Source organism: Cololabis saira, chromosome 2 (genome assembly GCF_033807715.1).
Source record: "Cololabis saira isolate AMF1-May2022 chromosome 2, fColSai1.1, whole genome shotgun sequence".
In the NCBI taxonomy this organism is placed as follows: Eukaryota; Metazoa; Chordata; class Actinopteri; order Beloniformes; family Belonidae; genus Cololabis; species Cololabis saira.
Genome location: NC_084588.1, coordinates 46,876,630 through 46,894,778, shown reverse-complemented (window position 1 = coordinate 46,894,778; position 18,149 = coordinate 46,876,630). Strand labels below are relative to the sequence as shown.

Genomic DNA, 18,149 nt, shown 5'->3' with positions numbered 1-18,149 from the left:
TCGGGTCCCTCACGTCCACCCCTATCCAAACGGCACGGCCCACAGTCAATGGGAAAAAGCGAGGAACACCCCCCTCCTCCCCCCCTCCCCCCTGCGAGCTCCAGCTGGGAAACAAATACAACATCCTGAGCCTTGAGGATTTCCCTCAACCTGTCCATCCTCCTCCAGCCAGCCCCGTCACAGCCTCGCTGCCAGCAGCCCGAGGGGGTCGTGGGTCTGCTTCGGGTCCTCCATCGTCCCGGTCTGTGACCACCTCCTCCTCCCGTCGCAAAATTGTGAAGGAAGCTGCTCTCAGGGCGCGACGCTCCAGTGATCTACCCCGCTGCAAAGTGGCCGCAGCTGCACCTACAACCTCGTCAAGGTCCCCTCCAACAGAGGACCAGTGCCTGCCGCCCCGCCCCCCTCCCCCCCTGTTTCCCCCAACCACCGCTATAGTGGGGGACTCCATAATCAGGAAAACGCGATTTTTCAACGCCTCCACGCACTGTTTTCCAGGGGCCACAGTCACAAAAATGATCGAAATACTTCCAGGTTTACTCCAAACACTTCCCCTCTCGATTAATCGTATCATCCTGCACCTTGGGACCAACGATGTGTTCCGGAGTAACCCCGACGTGCTGAAACGGGACTTCAACAGCCTGTTTGCCATGTTAAAAAACTGTGGAAAATCAGTCTTCATCAGCGGCCCTCTGCCCACCCTGGGCCGCGGTGAACAGAACTTCAGTCGCCTCCTTCACCTCCACTTCTGGCTCCAGGCTGTCTGCGGTGTCCATGGCTTTCATTCCATTGACAATTTCAATTTATTTTGGAACCGCCCTTCATTCTACCGGCACGATGGACTTCACCCGAGCAAGCTAGGCAGCCGCATGCTTACAAAAAACATACAGCGCACTGTACACACCATTGACTACATACAGGACACTCATGCATGACTATTTACATGCCACGCCCACTCCCCCGTGCCACCAGTGCCTTCTTCTTCTCCCCCCTCCCTCGGTGAATCACTCCCCCTACAGGCCCCTGCTGTCACTACATCCATTGCCATCTCTGAATCGCTCCTCCTACAGGCCCCTGCTGTCACTACATCCATTGCCATCTGTGAATCGCTCCTCCTACAGGCCCCTGCTGTTATTACACCCCCTGCTGTCGGTCGCCCAATCGATACCATTATAACTGTCAGACCCCTCCGTTTCCATGTGACCTTCAAGGAGCCACGCCCCCCTCCCCGCACAGACCGCCATATCAATCCTGTCAATCACAGTGTACTCTCTCCCCTGCCCAAAGCAGCTGCATATATACCACTCACCTGTCTCAAACTCTGTCTTCTTAATATCAGATCACTAACCAATAAGGCCCTTCTCATCTCTGATCTCATCACCGACAAAACTCTGGACATTTTCTGCCTCACAGAGACGTGGCAACAGCCGAATGATTTCACTCAGTTAAATGCAACCACCCCACCTGGCTTTTCCTTTTTTAGTAAACCCCGCGCCACTGGAAGGGGGGGGGGGCTGGCTCTCATCTACCGTAAAAACATAAAAGTCACTGCTCTCACTGTCCCCCAACACTCCTCCTTTGAATGCCTAGCTGTAAAACTCTCTGGACCCAAACCCATCATCATCATTACCATCTACAGACCACCAAAACCCTCCGCTGTTTTCCTTACTGAATTCTCGTCACTGTTAACATCTGTATGCACAATGTCCCCTACTGTTATCCTCCATGGCGATTTCAACATTCATATTGACGACCCATCCTGCACCCTAGCAAACGACTTCACATCACTTCTAAACTGCCTTGGTATCACACAACACGTCAACCTCGCAACACATAGCAAAGGTCACATTCTCGATTTAATCTGCTGCACAGACATAACTCCCGCCAACCTCACTATCATGGACTTCCCCATCTCGGACCACAAAGCCATTCTTTATGACATCCACACCCATTTGCACAAAGTCAAAGAACAACGGATCATCTCCTTCAGAAACATCAAACACATCAACCCCACAGATCTCTCTACCCTTATCAGCTCCTTCCCCAATCCCCCCTCATCCTCCTCCCCTGCCGATCTGGTACAACACTACAATAACTGTCTCTCCTCCTCTCTCACTGCCCTGGCTCCACTTAAAACCCGCTCAGTTTCATTTACCCACTCTGCCCCCTGGTTCACCCCTGACCTCCACCAGCTCAAATCCACAGGCCGTCAACTGGAGCGACTCTGCAAAAGGACCGGACTCACTGTGCACATCCAAATGTACTCCGATCACCTTCAGCTCTACAAAAATGCACTTAATACCGCCAAATCATCATATTACTCCAACCTCATTAATTCTGCCACAGGAAACAATAGAGTCCTTTTTTCAACCGTCAACCGCTTACTTCAGCCTCCAAAAACCCTCCCTCCAGACATCTCCACTGACCAGTGCACCGCCTTCCTGGACTTCTTCAGCTCCAAAATCAACATAATTCACCATCAACTGGCCTCAACACGCTCTTCCACAAATGACCCACCATGGATAACCACCACCAACCAACCCCTCTCCAGTCCTCTCACCAATTTCACTCCGGTATCAGAACACACCATCTCAGAACTAATTCGTAAAGCCAAAACCACCACCTGTCAGCTCGATCCCCTCCCCACCCTGCTTGTCAAAGCATGTCTGCCATCCATTTCCCCCATGATTACCAAAATAATTAATTCTTCCCTCACCACTGGAACCGTTCCCCCAATCCTCAAACTAGCTGCCATCACACCCACCCTAAAAAAACCAGGTGCAGACCCATCTGACCTCAATCACTACAGGCCCATCTCCAACCTTCCCTTCATCTCCAAAACTCTGGAAAAGGTGGTAGCAGCACAATTACAGTCCCACCTAAATTCAAATAAACTCCACGAACCCTTCCAATCCGGTTTCCGCCCCAATCATAGCACTGAAACAGCCCTGGTTAAAATCACTAACGACCTCCTCCGTGCAGCTGACTCCGGCCTACTCACCATCCTCATCCTCCTGGACCTCAGCGCAGCCTTCGACACCATTTCTCACCCAATACTCCTGGACCGCCTGGCTGGCATTGGGATCACTGGTGTTGCACTCTCCTGGCTTTCATCTTGCCTCACTGACCGTCAACAGTTTGTCCAACTACAGAACCATAAATCCGGATGCACGGGTGTCACAATGGGTGTCCCCCAGGGGTCAGTACTGGGTCCCCTTCTCTTCACCATCTACCTCCTACCCCTAGGTTCAATTCTCCGTCACCATGGGGTCCATTTTCACACTTACGCCGATGACACTCAGATATATATCTCCTCCAACCCCACCGCTGCCATTCCTCCCGCTTCCCTCACCACCTGTCTACACGACATTAATACCTGGATGAGCAATAACTTCCTAAAACTCAACGGCAATAAAACTGAGGCTCTTCTCATCGGCTCCAAATCCACCCTCACCAAGTCACAACCCTCTCCCGCCCCTCCCATCATCATCGACGGCTTCCCGGTACCCTTTTCCCCCCACGTCAAGAGCCTCGGCGTCATTCTGGACAATACACTCTCATTTGCACCTCACATCCACAACATCACCCGGACTGCATTCTTCCACCTCCGCAACATCTCCAGACTTCGTCCAGCACTGTCCCAATCCAGCACCGAAATTCTGGTCCACTCATTCGTCACATCCCGTATCGATTACTGTAATGCTCTCCTCACTGGCCTCCCAACCAAACTCACCAACAAACTACAACTCAATCAGAACTCGGCCGCCCGGATCATCACCCGCATCAAGTCATCTGACCACATCACCCCCGTTCTTATCCAACTCCACTGGCTCCCAGTCCAATACCGTATCATTTATAAAAACCTCCTCCTCACCCACAAAGCCCTTCATAACCTAGCCCCCACCTACCTCTGTGACCTACTGAAAGAATACACCCCCTCCCGTACCCTCCGCTCAACCTCTGCTGGACTTCTTTTCACTCCCACCTCACACCTTAGCAGCATGGGTGCCCGAGCTTTCAGTTGTACGGCACCCAGACTCTGGAACTCCCTCCCCCCATACATAAGACAAATAGACTCCATCACCACATTCAAAACACAACTCAAGACTCACCTGTTTAAACTTGCCCATTCACTTTGACCGGTCACCACACACTACCTCCCACCATACTGTTCTGTTATCTGTACTGTTGCTCCTTGATTGTATGTATTGTGTATGTGTGTATGTATTATAATTTCTACTTTATTATTATTGTATTTCCTTTATTGTATTGTTTTGTTTTTATTCTGTAAGGTGACCTTGGGTGACATGAAAGGCGCCGTTAAATAAAATGAATTATTATTATTATTATTATAAGGCTTATACAAGACTTTTAAGTTTTTGCGGCTCCAGACATATTTGTTTTTTGTGTTTTTGGTCCAATATGGCTCTTTCAACATTTTGGGTTGCCGACCCCTGGACTAGGCTATCACTTCCCCCATCAATTAATCAATTAATTAAATAATCGATAACTAGCATCCCTACCCGCGACCTGGATGATCAGGAGAGTGACAACATCATTTCAACTAACAGAAACGTGTTTTTACCTCCATCTTGAACTGGTCCAGCAACGGCTCCCAGTAAACGCAGAAGCCGACGTCCTTTTCCGGGTGGAGTCCGAACTCGTGTAGCTCGATCACTTTGTCCGTGTTGCACTCGGCCGTCAGCCGCCCGCGGACCGACAGGACGCTCTCGTTGGCGGCGAAGGAGAGCCCTCTGCAGCCCGGCGTGAGCTTGACCTCCAGCCGGAGCGGGCCGTTGCCATGACGCCAGGTACCACAGAAGTTGAAGAACAGGTCATATTCAATTGAACCTGATGGAGCAAAGTCCACAATTAGTGGAATTAACAGCCGTCAAGGCAATAAAACACAGATCGACAGACATGAAACCACAAAAGGAACCGGTGTACTGGGTTACATAATTCACTTAGGAACCCTCTGCGGGTTAATGTTGTTCTGCACGGTTAGAGACGAGGGACGGACGTTACACTTCCGGTTAAGTGTTGTTATGATTTTGATGGCTGATGTTAATAAAAGGCTCACGCCTTCTTTCAACATTCATACTCCGCCTCCGACTCCCGTTCTTCAGCACCACACTGGTGACCCCGACGTCAGTCCCGCTGAAGACTCAGAGACTGAACCGAACATGGCAAACAACGCTGCTTTTCTGAAGTTGCCGGAGTTTTGGGAGACATCAGCGGCAGCATGGTTCGCCCAGAGGTGAGCGCGGCATCACAGATGACGATGCGCGCTATTACCACGTTGTCTCGGCGCTGGGGAGTTCCACCGCGGCCAGGTCGGTGAGTTTCATCACCACCCCTCCAGCCCGTGGCAGTCACGACTGACGCGTCGGATTACGCCGTCGGCGCAGTGCACGAGCAGTGGGTCGACGGCGCCTGGCAGCCGCTCGCCTTTTTCAGCCGCCAGTTGACCCCCAGAGAGCGTAAATACAGTGCGTTCGACAGGGAACTCCTGGCCCTCTTCCTGGCAATCCGCCACTTCCGTTTCCTCCTGGGTCGGGAGTTTACGGCTTTCGTGGACCACAAACCCCTCACGTTCTCCATGTCGAAAGTGGCTGAACCGTGGTCTGCCCACCAGCAGCGCCAGTTGGCGTTCATATCGGAGTACACCACCGACGTCCGACACGTCGCCGGTAAGGACAAGGTGGTCGCGGACTGCCTCTCCAGGGCGGTTGTAGGGGCGGTCCAGTTGGGTGTCGACTACGCCGGCATGAGCGCGGACCAGGCCTCGGACCGCGGGATCCAGGCCCTCAGGGCCTCCGACACCGGGTTGCGCCTGGAGGAGGTCGCGGTCGGTGACTCGGGTGTCAGACTGTGGTGTGATATCTCTACTGGCCAGCCTCGACGGTTCCTGCTGACTGGAGGCGGGGCGTTTTCGAGGCGGTGCACAATCTCTCCCACCCTGGCAGAAAGCCGACCGTTAGGTTGGTTTCTCAGAAGTTTGTGTGGCAAGGGCTGAAGAAGGACGTGAGGGCGTGGGTCGACGCGTGTGTGGCCTGCCAGCGGGCTAAGGTGCACCGTCACACCAGGGCCCCCTTTGAAACCTTCACCTTTCCGGAGCGGAGGTTCGACCACGTTCACGTCGACCTGGTTGGTCCGCTGCCTCCTTCGCAGGGCTTCACCTATCTCCTCACGGTGGTCGACAGAACAACGCGTTGGCCCGAGGCCATTCCTCTCGCCTCAACAACCTCATCCGACGTGGCCCGGGCATTCATCGGGACGTGGGTTGCGCATTTCGGGACCCCGTCCGACCTCTCCTCGGACCGCGGCGCGCAGTTTACTGTGGAGCTGTGGAACGCGGTCGCGGACGGGTTGGGGGTCAAGCTACACCGCACCACGGCCTACCACCCCCAGGCGAACGGCCTGGTGGAGAGATTCCACCGTTCGATGAAGGCAGCCCTCCGCGCGAGCTTGACGGATGGCAACTGGGTGGATAAACTCCCATGGGTCCTCCTGGGCCTGAGGTGCGCCCCCAAGGAGGACCTGCAATCCTCTTCCGCTGAGTTGGTCTACGGGCAGACCCAGTGAGTCCCGGGGGATTTCATCCCGAGCGCCACTGCCCCCTGGTCGGCAGCCAAGCAGCGCGCCGCCCTGCTGGAGGCCGCTGGGGCGTTCATGCCCATCCCTACATCACAGCACGGCTCCCCCGCCTTCAAGGTGCACCCCAGTCTGCACTCGGCGGATTTCGTGTTCGTTCGCCATGATGCCCACCGCGGCCCCCTGCGCCCTCCCTACGACGGGCCATTAAGGGTCCTGCAGCACGGGGTTAAGAGCTTAGTTGTGGACGTTGGCGGTAGGCCTGAGACTGTCTCTGTGGATAGGGTTAAGCCGGCCCACGTGGACATTTCCCGGCCGTTGGAGTTGGCACAAGCCCCTCGTAGGGGCCGGCCCCCTGGGCCCTCTTCCCTGCCCCCGGTTGGGAGGCCCGCGCCGCCGGGTGCGCGTTTGCCCCCCGGCCCAGTGGTTGGTGCGGCCGCACCTTCGACCCCGCCCCCCTCGACCCCGGTTTGTCGCACCCGTAGGGGTCGGCCGTCGTTCCCCCGTGGCGGGGGGATTTTGACTATGGGTGAATTCTGGGGGGGCTGGTGTAGTGGGTTACATAATTCACTTAGGAACCTTCTGCGGGTCAATGTTGATCCGCACGGTTAGAGACGAGGGATGGACGTTACACTTCCGGTTAAGTGTTGTTATGATTTTGATGGCTGATGTTAATAAACGGCTCGCGCCTTCTTTCAATATTTACACTCCGCCTCCGACTCCCGTTCTTCGGCACCACACCATATTTTTAAATTACACACGTGGACAAAATTGTTGGTACCCCTCAGTTAAAGAAGGAAAAACCCACAACTCTCACTGAAATCACTTGAAACTTATGTAGCCAAGTGAACAGGGGTTACTGTGTTTTTTTGTGTTAACTGAGCCCTAATAGAATGTGTACTGTCACTTTAAGGCCAGCCTGGTTGAGAATCTTGTGAGAACCAGGAAGTCACGCGAGACGTGAACACCCGCGAACCGTCGTCTTCCTAACGCAAACAATGGCAGAGGTGTATTTCTTGTCTGAGAGTGTGTGATGGGTTTGAGCCGTGAAAACCGTGTATCACAGAGGAAATACGTGACCGAGTGAAAGAGTTAGAGCGGACCGGTAATTGAGCCGTCTGACGAGCGTGTGTGACTCAGAACTTCGTGTTTACTTCTCGTCGGTCGGGGGTTCGTGTATTGAGTCCACGGTGTCGGGAGCCGCCATAGACGACAACGGGTCAGCGTAAGTGGCACATAATGTACTGAAATATTAGTTACTGTTATAATTTCAGTGTTAAATGCTGTTTATGAAGCTATATGTTGAGTTACCCATTTAGAGGGGAGAAAGAGCCGTGTGAGCTGCATCCAGGTGCAGGATGAGGCTCTGAAGCTACAAGCTAGAGTAAGTGAGCACATGATTTTGGTTTCTGAATGTACAAGTTCATTAAAGGTCATGGTAAAAAGTGTATTTTGCACTGAGATATGTAAGAATGTACATTAAAGTTAATTCATGGTGTTTATTAAATTATTTCATGAAGTTTACAGAGCTAAAACTTTACTGTACTGTAATGTACTGTAAAATGTGTCTGATAAAATGAGGAGAGTGGCTTAAAAATGTATTCATGCTAATTAATGTATTTTATTTCCTGTTTACCTAGGAATAGGCCACTACTGTTGTTTGTTAGTATTTGGTTTTGATTTGTTTTGGTTTTGTTTCATTGGTTTCGCTTACTTGAGACTGAGACATTCAGAAGATATTCAGAAGAGACAAGAAATAACTTGTTTTAATTTTTTATTTGACTGTTACAACAAACATTTCTCTCAAAATTAGAGAATTAATGCTGTGCTCGTTTGAGGGCAGTCGGGGTATTAAAGATCCTACTAAAAAGTATTTTTGTGTCCGGTCTCCTCCCTCATTGACCTGGCCACACTAATTGGTGTCAGAAGTGGGATACCCTGTTTAATTTTGAGATTTTAGTCAAATAGAGAAACTACATAGAGCAAACAAACAACAGTAGTGGTGTTCCTGAAGTTGCTGTGCGGGCTGGTGATCCAGAACGAGAGGAGCGTCTGCATCGCTGACGTGGATCGCTGGGGGAGCTGATCGTCTGGTGTCCCGTCTCAGAGACATTGAACTTGAACTGTTATTTTCCTGCAATAAAGACACAATAAGACTTTTCCAAATGTCAGAAGACAACAGGGGAGCGGCTGCTCCTGGAGCGTCCAGCGAAGAGGAGATGGACAGCGCCACTGCTTCTGTGCAGGGTGATGAAGGTAACCCTGTGGTACAGCAGCTGCAGTCACAAGTCCTGGAATTGAGTAAGAAACATAATGAAGTTTTGTCCAGTATTGCCAATTTGGGTGATGTTCAAACAAGATCTGTTGTTTACATTCCAAGAGAAAAACACATTGTACCATTTAGTGGTGAACCAGGTAAAAATATTTACACTGTCGATGAGTTCATAGAGGAGGTAGGGAGGGCAATGAGAGCAAGGGGTCTCCGCAATCAGGATCAAGCAGATTTGTCCTTTCATTGTTAAGAGGTTCAGCCTTAGAAGAGGTCAAGTTGTGTATGGAGGAACAGGTGTGGGAACCCAGTGACCTATTCGCATCCCTTAGGAGAGCCTTCAGGGAAAAGCGCAGTACCCCACAACTGTTGCATGCGTTCTATGCCCGTAGACAGTTAGAGGGAGAGGACCTAAGAGATTACTCCCATGCACTCTCACAGCTGCTTAACTCTGCCCTTCAACAGATGCAGTAGCTGACGCACAGTTAGCACTTAGAGACCAGTTCATTGAAGGTGTGCGTGACTCCGCCCTCCGACGCGAACTCCGAAGGCTCGTTAGAGGGAGACCGCGGTCTAGTTTGTTTGAGGTCCGTGAAGAAGCAATCATGTGGGCTCTGGAAGACTGTCCTCGGAGCTCAAATGTAGCGAGAAGCAGAAATCTAGTTGGCGCTGTCAGTGAGATGACACAACAGACCACTGACTCACCAACTGACTTGAGACTGACCTTACAGGAGGTAGTGAAGATAATCACACAGCAGGGTAAAGCTATTGGTGAGCTAACCAATGCAGTTCGTGAGCTCACTACCCAGAATCTCAGTACAGGTGTTGTTAATAAGGGTAGTAGACCCAAAGTGAAGCCTAAGTACACAAGCGATGGTCAGCCAATCTGTTTACGCTGTGAAGGGGTGGGGCATATTGCTAGACATTGCACTACACCACGTAGACAACAGAGCAAGCCCAGTGTTACCGCTTCTCCTGCAACACAGGGAAACGAGATCCCTCCATTGGTATGAGCCGGGCAATGCGAGGCAAGTCAGAAGGCTCAGCAGACACTTTAACCAAAGAGCGTTTTTTTTTTAAATGCTGTAGACGAGTGCCCCGAGGTAGACATTCAGATAGATGGTGTCCCTCTGAGATGCCTATTAGACACAGGAATTAATGTTAGCACTTTGACAGAAAGTTTCTTCAGAGACCACCTCCATGGAGAAGAAGATGACATGCACTGCACTGCTAAATGGCTCAAGTTAACAGCTGAAAACAAGTTGCCGCTGCCATACTTAGGCTATGTTGAGCTTGACATACAGGTAGCTGGACTTACCATCCCAGAGTGTGGTTTTCTCATAATCAAAGACGAAGACACAAACGAACCAGACTCCTCTCTACCTGGCATCATTGGAATGAACATTGCTAAACGGTGCAGGCAGTTAATGCCTTCAGAGTTCGACACAACTCTACAGGGTGAGCTGGACTCTGTTTGGAGAGAAGCCTTCAACCGGGTGCAAGAGGCAGAGCTCATTGAGAAGATGTCCGTGGCTCGTGTAGCTGGCAAAAACAAAGTACATGTACCTGCTTCATCCGTCTCCACCGTCCACGTGCAAGGCCGTAAAAACCAGACAGAGGGTGGGGGCGTCACGCTGTTTGAACCAGGGAACGTTCCACTGCCTGGTGAGTTGATAGTTGTTCCTACAGTGATAACATCCAACAATCACATTTTTCCTGTTCAAGTAATCAACTTTTCACCAGAAGATGTCTGGCTCTCCCCGAAGACTAGGCTTGGTATTCTTAGCCAGTGTCAGTGTGTTGAGGGTGACCCCTACGAGGTAAAGTTTCAGCGTATCTCTGCTAATCATGAGGAAGTGGTAGTTAACCGGAAAGAAGAGCAGGGATCTGACAGTGACCCACAGACTTTACTTGACCGCTTGCACTTGGGAGGTACACCAGAGCAACAGAAAGAGCTTGTGGCAGTTTTGATGAAGTACGTGGATGTGTTCGCAGCTAATGATGAAGATCTGGGATCCGCTGATCGAGTGAAACATGAAATCCCACTACTGGATGAAACACCAGTCTCCCAACCGTACCACCGTATACCACCTAATCAGTACAAAGAGGTTAAAGAGCACATTTCTGACCTGTTGAGAAAGGGAGTGATTCAAGAGAGTTCAAGCTCGTATGCTTCACCAATCGTTCTTGTGCGCAAGCCTGATGGAAGTTTGAGGCTATGCGTAGATTACCGGAGGCTGAATTCGAAAACAAGGCGTGATGCATTTCCACTTCCACGCATCGACGAGAGTCTGGATGCCCTGAGTGGTGCGGCTTTCTTCTCAACCATCGATCTCGCAAGCGGATACCACCAGGTTGTGATGAATGAGAAGGATAGAGACAAAACAGCGTTCACAACACCATTTGGGCTATACGAGTACCTACGAATGCCCTTCGGGCTAACTAACGCCCCTGCACCGTTTCAACGCTTGATGCAGGCCACGATGAGTGATTTAGCCTTCCAGATTGTGTTGATTTATTTAGATGACTTGCTTGTGTTTTCTCCAACCTTCCAGGACCACTTGGAGAGACTTGAGACCGTTCTGAAGAGATTGAAAGAGACAGGTCTGAAAGTTAAAGTGGAAAAGTGCCATTTTCTCCAACCTGAGGTTAGGTTCCTTGGCCACCAGGTCTCAGCCCAAGGCATAGACACAGATCCAGAAAAGATAAGTGCAGTGAAGTCATGGCCCATCCCTAGCACTGTAAAAGAGCTTAGGTCGTTTTGGGGGTTTTGCAGTTACTATAGGAGGTTCATAGAGGGGTTTTCACAGATTGCAGGGCCTTTTCATGATGTTGTAACTGCATGTGTCAAGGAAAGCAGCCAGGTCAGAGCTAATCAGCTGTTCAGGTCGTCATGGAGACCAGAGTGTCTAAGAGCTTTTGAGCATTTGAAAAAAAAGCTAACCAGTGCTCCCACACTAGGCTATGCAGATTTCCCTCTTCCTTTTATACTAGAGACAGATGCCAGCAGCCTGGGTTTAGGGGCGGTTCTACATCAGGAACAAAGGGGAAGGAAGACAGTTATAGCATATGCCAGTAGGAGGCTCAGAGGGGCAGAAAATAATAATCAGAACTATAGCAGCATGAAGCTTGAGCTCCTAGCCTTAAAGTGGGCAGTCACCGAAATATTTAGGAGTTATCTTTTGGGGTCAAAGTTCACCATCATCACCGATAACAACCCCCTATGCCACCTCTCCACAGCCAGTTTAGGAGCCATTCAGCAGCGGTGGGTTTCTCAGTTGGCCGTGTTTGATTTTGATGTAAAGTATCGCCCCGGCAGGTGTAATACTGCTGCTGATGCCCTTTCTCGGCGACCAGCAACTGGTGAGCCAGAACCCGATAGTGACGATGCAGAATATGATGGGTGTGTAGCCATATGTAACACTCTCAAGACAGGTACAGCCCTGGACTTAGATCTAGTGACAGCAGGTGTTGAGTGTTGTAAGCTCAGACAGTTAAGTGCAGCTGAGGTCAGCGAGACAGGAGCTAACAGTGTGGCCCAGGACAACACTCCCACACTCCCTGGATATTCCAAAGCAGAGCTCCAGAGCTTCCAAGAGTCTGACCCAGCACTCAGAGTTTTGAGAGGGTTTTGGGATAAACAAAGGAAACCAACTTACCAGGAAAAGAAAACTCTAACAAAGCCAGTCTGCTCTTTGTTAAAACAGTGGTCGCGTCTACAGGAGAAAGATGGACTTCTGTACAGAGTGATTGAAGATGCTCACACTGGAACCTGCCATCAGCTCCTGCTGCTGGACTGTCTGAAGGAGCAGGTTCTCAAAAGCGTTCATGAGCAAATGGGACATCAAGGAATCGAAAGGACGTTGGGCCTGGTGAGACAAAGATGTTTTTGGGTGGGTATGTATGGGGATTTTGAGCAGTGGGTGAAGAAATGTCAGGTGTGTGTTAACAAAAATGCCACAGCCAAAGATTCAAGCACCCACATTCTTGGCCACTCGCCCACTTGAGGTGGTTGTTATGGATTACACAACACTGGAACGTGCCACGGATGGTCGTGAAAATGTACTTGTAATGACAGATGTGTTTACTAAGTTCAGTCAGGCCTTTGCCACACGTGATCAGAAGGCAGAAACTACTGCTAAAGTCATCCTGAAAGAGTGGTTTCTAAAGTATGGAGTACCAGAGCGGCTGCACTCTGATCAGGGCAGGAATTTTGAAAGTCCAGTGATTGCAGAGTTATGCAGATTGTATGGAGTGAAGAAAACCAGAACAACGCCACATCACCCACAAGGGAACCCCCAATGTGAAAGGTTCAATCGCACTCTGCATGATCTTTTGCGTACACTTCCCCCTGAGAAGAAGCGGCGTTGCTCTCTGTCGCAATAAATAATCGATAAACTGACGGCAAATATCGATATTTTATTACAACATACATAATGGATTTACGCAGTTGTCACCGCACTATTGTTCATGCACTTTAATTTGTCCAGCTGTACAGTGTTTACATTTACAACCTAGGAGGCAGTGAGGTTTATACAAATGCACTTTCTTTGTACATTGTATGAAGTTTTGGCATTGAATAAATGCATAACTACAGACGTTTTCCTTTTTATGGGTATTTTTTCTTTTTCAGTCACATATATCGTGATATATCGTTGATGAAGTCTCTTACAATATATTGAATATCGTAGATATCGTGTATCGTGATATTATAGTTATCGTGGGCCACATATCGCCACAGTATTGAATCGTGAGTTGCCCGTATCCTCCCACCCCTACTAGGAATCACATGACGCCAGGTACCAGAAGTTGAAGTACAGGTCATTTTCACTTGAAGCTGATGGAGCAAAGTCCACAATTAGTGGAAATAAAACACAGATCTACAGACATGAAACCACAAAAGGAACCACATCTTTTTTTATTGAATTTTTGGCACGACAAACATTAACAGTATAAATGCACATATGAATTATAATGCTTAAGTAAAGGACATTAACAAAAAAAAGAAACACACACAAAAAAAACCAACACATCAACAATACGCCTTGACTAATTTACTTACAGATCGACCAGATAATACAATGGAATCTAACCAGACTATTTCGCCATATAGATGCACATCATGGTACTTACTAGACTGTCTAATCTTCACATCTATCTGGCAGAGTGAAAACAAGTAAAACATACATACATATGTAAATAAAAAATAAAATACTAATAAAATAATAAGAAATTAAAGCTGCAAGCAGCGATGAACGGGCCCTCGCACTCACGGCCACCGCCCCCCATAAGCATATCAGAAAACACACCACCCACGACTTCCTATGTCAAACTATTCAAAAGTTATAGCAGAAAAAAGGGACAACCAATCAGAAGAAGGGGCGGGGCTAATTCAGGCCAATGAAGGTCAAGGACTCCATAAAGAATCTGATGACCCCACCCACGACTCCCTATGTCAAACCATTCCAAAGTTATAGCAGAAAATCGGGACAACCAATCAGAAGAAGGGGCGGGGCTAATTAAGGCCAACAAAGCTTAAGAACTCAGTACAGAGTCCCATGACACCACCCACGACTTCCTATGTCAAACCATTCAAAAGTTATGGCAGAAAAAAGGGACAACCAATCAGAAGAAGGGGCGGGGCTAATTCAGGCCAATGAAGGTCAAGGACTCCATAAAGAATCTGATGACCCCACCCACGACTCCCTATGTCAAACCATTCCAAAGTTATAGCAGAAAATCGGGACAACCAATCAGAAGAAGGGGCGGGGCTTATTAAGGCCAACGAAGCTTAAGGACTCATTACAGAGTCCCAAGACACCACCCACGACTTCCTATGTCAAACCATTCAAAAGTTATGGCAGATAAAAGTATTCTAGGGGGCGCTGTTGAGCCGTTAGGCCACGCCCATTAATGCAAACCATGAAATATCAAATTTATTGCCAAGTCTGGCTTGCATGCAAAATTTGGTGACTTTTGGAGAACTATCAAATATGGACCAATCACATGAAGGGGGGGCGCGCCTTTTGGCGTCTAGCGTCGCCACGGTAACACTTTTGAAAGAGAAAAGTAATGCGTGGTGTCGCAGGATGTAGACGCACATTTTGATGTATAACACACCTGGGTGCACGTTACGGTTCGGGCTGAATTAACTGCCGAAGGAATGGCATAAATTTCGCCAAAATAACACAATTTATTCAAAATGACCCACTTCCTGTTCGGTTTTGGCCATGGCGCCAAGAGACTTTTCTTTTAGTTGTGACATGATACAGGTGTGTAGCGATTTTCGTGCATGTACGTCAAACCGTATTGTGGGGCTTGAGGCACAAAGTTTTCCGGGGGGCGCTGTTGAGCCATTTTGCCACGCCCATTAATGCAAACCATGAAAGATCAAATTTATCGCCAGGCCTGGCTTGCATGCCAAATTTGGTGCCTTTTGGGGAACTATCAAATATGGACCAATCAGATGAAGGGGGGGTCCGCTTGTTGGCATCTAGCGTCGCCACGGTAACACTTTTGAAAGAGAAAAGTAATGCGTGTAGTCGCAGGATGGAGACGCACATTTTGATGTATAACACATCTGGGTTCACGATACGGTTCGGGCTGAATTAACTCTCGAAGGAATGGCATATATTACTCCAAAATTACGCAATTAATTCAGAATGTTCAAAATGGCCGACTTCCTGTTCGGTTTCGGCCATGGCGCCAAGAGACTTTTCTTTTAGTTGCGACATGATATAGGAGTGTACCGATTTTCGTGCGTGTACGACATACCGCATTCTGGGGCTTGAGGCACAAAGTTTTCAAGGGGGCGCTGTTGAGCCATTTTGCCACGCCCATTAATGCAAACCATTAAATATCAAATTTTTCGCCAGGCCTGACTTGCATGCAAAATTTGGTGACTTTTTGGGCACGTTTAGGGGGGCAAAAAGGCCCTCCTTTCGTCAGAAAAAGAAAGAAAGAAAGAAAAAAAATTCCTACAGATACAATAGGGCCTTCGCACTGAAGGTGCTCGGGCCCTAATAAAAATACCCGCACACAACTAGGAGAAATAACATTACTAAATCAAGCTTCTTAATATATGAGAAAAAAGGGGCCCATGTAGCGTAGAATTTGTCTGTACCCCCATTCAATGTGCATCTTTTTTTTTCCAGTTTTATACAGTGTAAAATAGAGGAGACGTGAGTAGGAGCTGCAGAAGATTTCCACGTGTAAAATTAAACGTCTTGCTAATAAAGAAACAAAGGCAATTAAAGCTGCAAGCAGCAATGAACGGGCCCTCGCACTCATGGCCACCGTCCCCCATAAGCATATCAGAAATAAACACCACCCATGACTCTCTATGTCAAACCCTCAAAAGTTATGGCAGAAAATAGGGACAACCAATCAGAAGAAGGGGCGGGCCAATTCAGGCCAATGAAGGTCAAGGACTCAATACAGAGTCCGATGACACCACCCACAACTCTCTATGTCAAACCATTCAAAAGTTATGGCAGGAGAAAAGTATTCTAGGAGGCGCTGTTGAGCCGTTAGGCCACGACCATTCATGCAAACCATGAAATATCAAATTTTGCCATTCCTTCGGCAATTAATACGGTCCGAACCGTAACGTGCACCCAGGTGTGTTATACATCAAAATGTGCGTCTCCATCCTGTGACAACACGCATTACTTTTCTCTTTCAAAAGCGTTACCGTGGCAATGCTAGACGCCAAAAAGCGCGCCCACCCTTCATCTGATTGGTCCATATTTGATAGTTCCCCAAAAGTCACCAAATTTGGCATGCAAGCCAGGCCTGGCGATAAATTTGATATTTCCTGGTTTGCATTACTGGGCGTGGCCTAACGGCTCAACAGCGCCCCCTAGAATACTTTTCTCTGACATAACTTTTGAATGGTTTGACATAAAGAGTCGTGGGTGGTGTCATTTGGACTCGATATTGAGTCATTGAGCTTCATTAGCCTGAATTAGCCCTGCCCCTTCTTCTGATTGGTTGTCCCTTTTTTCTGCTATAACTTTTGGATGGTTTGACATAGGAAGTCGTGGGTGGTGACATTTCTGATATGCTTATGGGGGGCGGTGGCCGTGAGTGCGAGGGCCTGTTCATCGCTGCTTGCAGCTTTAATTATTATTATTATTATTATTATTATTATTATTATTATTATTATCATTATTATTATTATTATTATTATTATTATTATTATTATTATTATTGTATACTGTAATTATACTCACACACATACCTATACATACATACATACACATAATTGAATATTTATATAAATATACTATATATATATATATATATACATATATATATATTTATATATATATATATATATATATATATATATATATATATATATATATATATATATATATATATATATATATATATATGCTGCCCATTTCTGTACATATATATAAACAAAGCTGCTCATCTCTAGTTAGTGATGGTTATAGTGTGATTATATCTCTAGTTAGTGATGTTTGTAGTGTGATTATATCTCTAGTTAGTGATGGTTGTAGTGTGATTATATCTCTAGTTAGTGATGGTTGTAGTGTGATTATATCTCTAGTTAGTGATGGTTGTAGTGTGATTATTTCTCTAGTTTGTGATGGTTGTAGTGTGATTATTTCTCTAGTTAGTGATGGTTGTAGTGTGATTATCTTACCGGGGGAGAGCAGGACGATCAGGAAGAGCAGCGTCTTCAGATTGTCGGCCAGCCGGACCTCCATCTGTAACAAACTGCAGCAGAGAAACGCAACATGAGGAATGTGAGAACGGAAACAATCACAGGTCAGCTCTGCAGACTCGAGGAGGAAAAAGCACCACAAAACCTCACCTCATCCGCTGCGTAAAAGTCACATCATGCAGTTTCTACCTACAGTACGAGAGGTAGATTTCAAGTTCTGCTTCTTTCCCCCGTCTACATGTGCAGAAACACATCCTGAACGATACACAACCCCCCGACATATCTGACAGAAAAAGAGCTTTTTTTAATGATACTATTCTCCTGCAGTCGGCTGGTTCCTTATCTGTATTTCTCGTATCGCTGCATACAAATGAGTTCAGGCCCAAAATACACACAGGATTCCTACGGGAGCTTGAAATCCTAGAAAGTGCTTGAAATTCAATGTTGTGTTTTCAAGGCCTGAAAAGTGCTTGAAATTATAACTCTGTGTCTTTCACAAAATTGGGATCAGACTGTATAGTTTAGTTATTACAAGGAGAAATAAAATCAGTTATAATTTCAACCACTTTCAAGCATTCAAACTAAAATTCGAGC

The 18,149-nt window shown here is 47.9% G+C and overlaps 1 protein-coding gene across 1 annotated transcript in view; it reads right to left on the bottom strand.

Moving 5' to 3' along the window:
- The window catches only part of LOC133464587 (adhesion G protein-coupled receptor G3-like), a 30,962-nt gene extending 13,330 nt beyond the window's left edge, over positions 1 to 17,632 (bottom strand). Inside the window, exons 1-2 of the mRNA XM_061746661.1 lie at positions 17,535 to 17,632; positions 4,583 to 4,848 (exon numbers count right to left, since the gene is read on the bottom strand). Coding sequence (XP_061602645.1) covers positions 4,583 to 4,848; positions 17,535 to 17,598 — 330 coding nt within the window. The 5' untranslated portion in view covers positions 17,599 to 17,632. The remainder of the gene's footprint in view (positions 1 to 4,582; positions 4,849 to 17,534) is intronic.
- Positions 17,633 to 18,149: the final 517 nt, after the last annotated feature.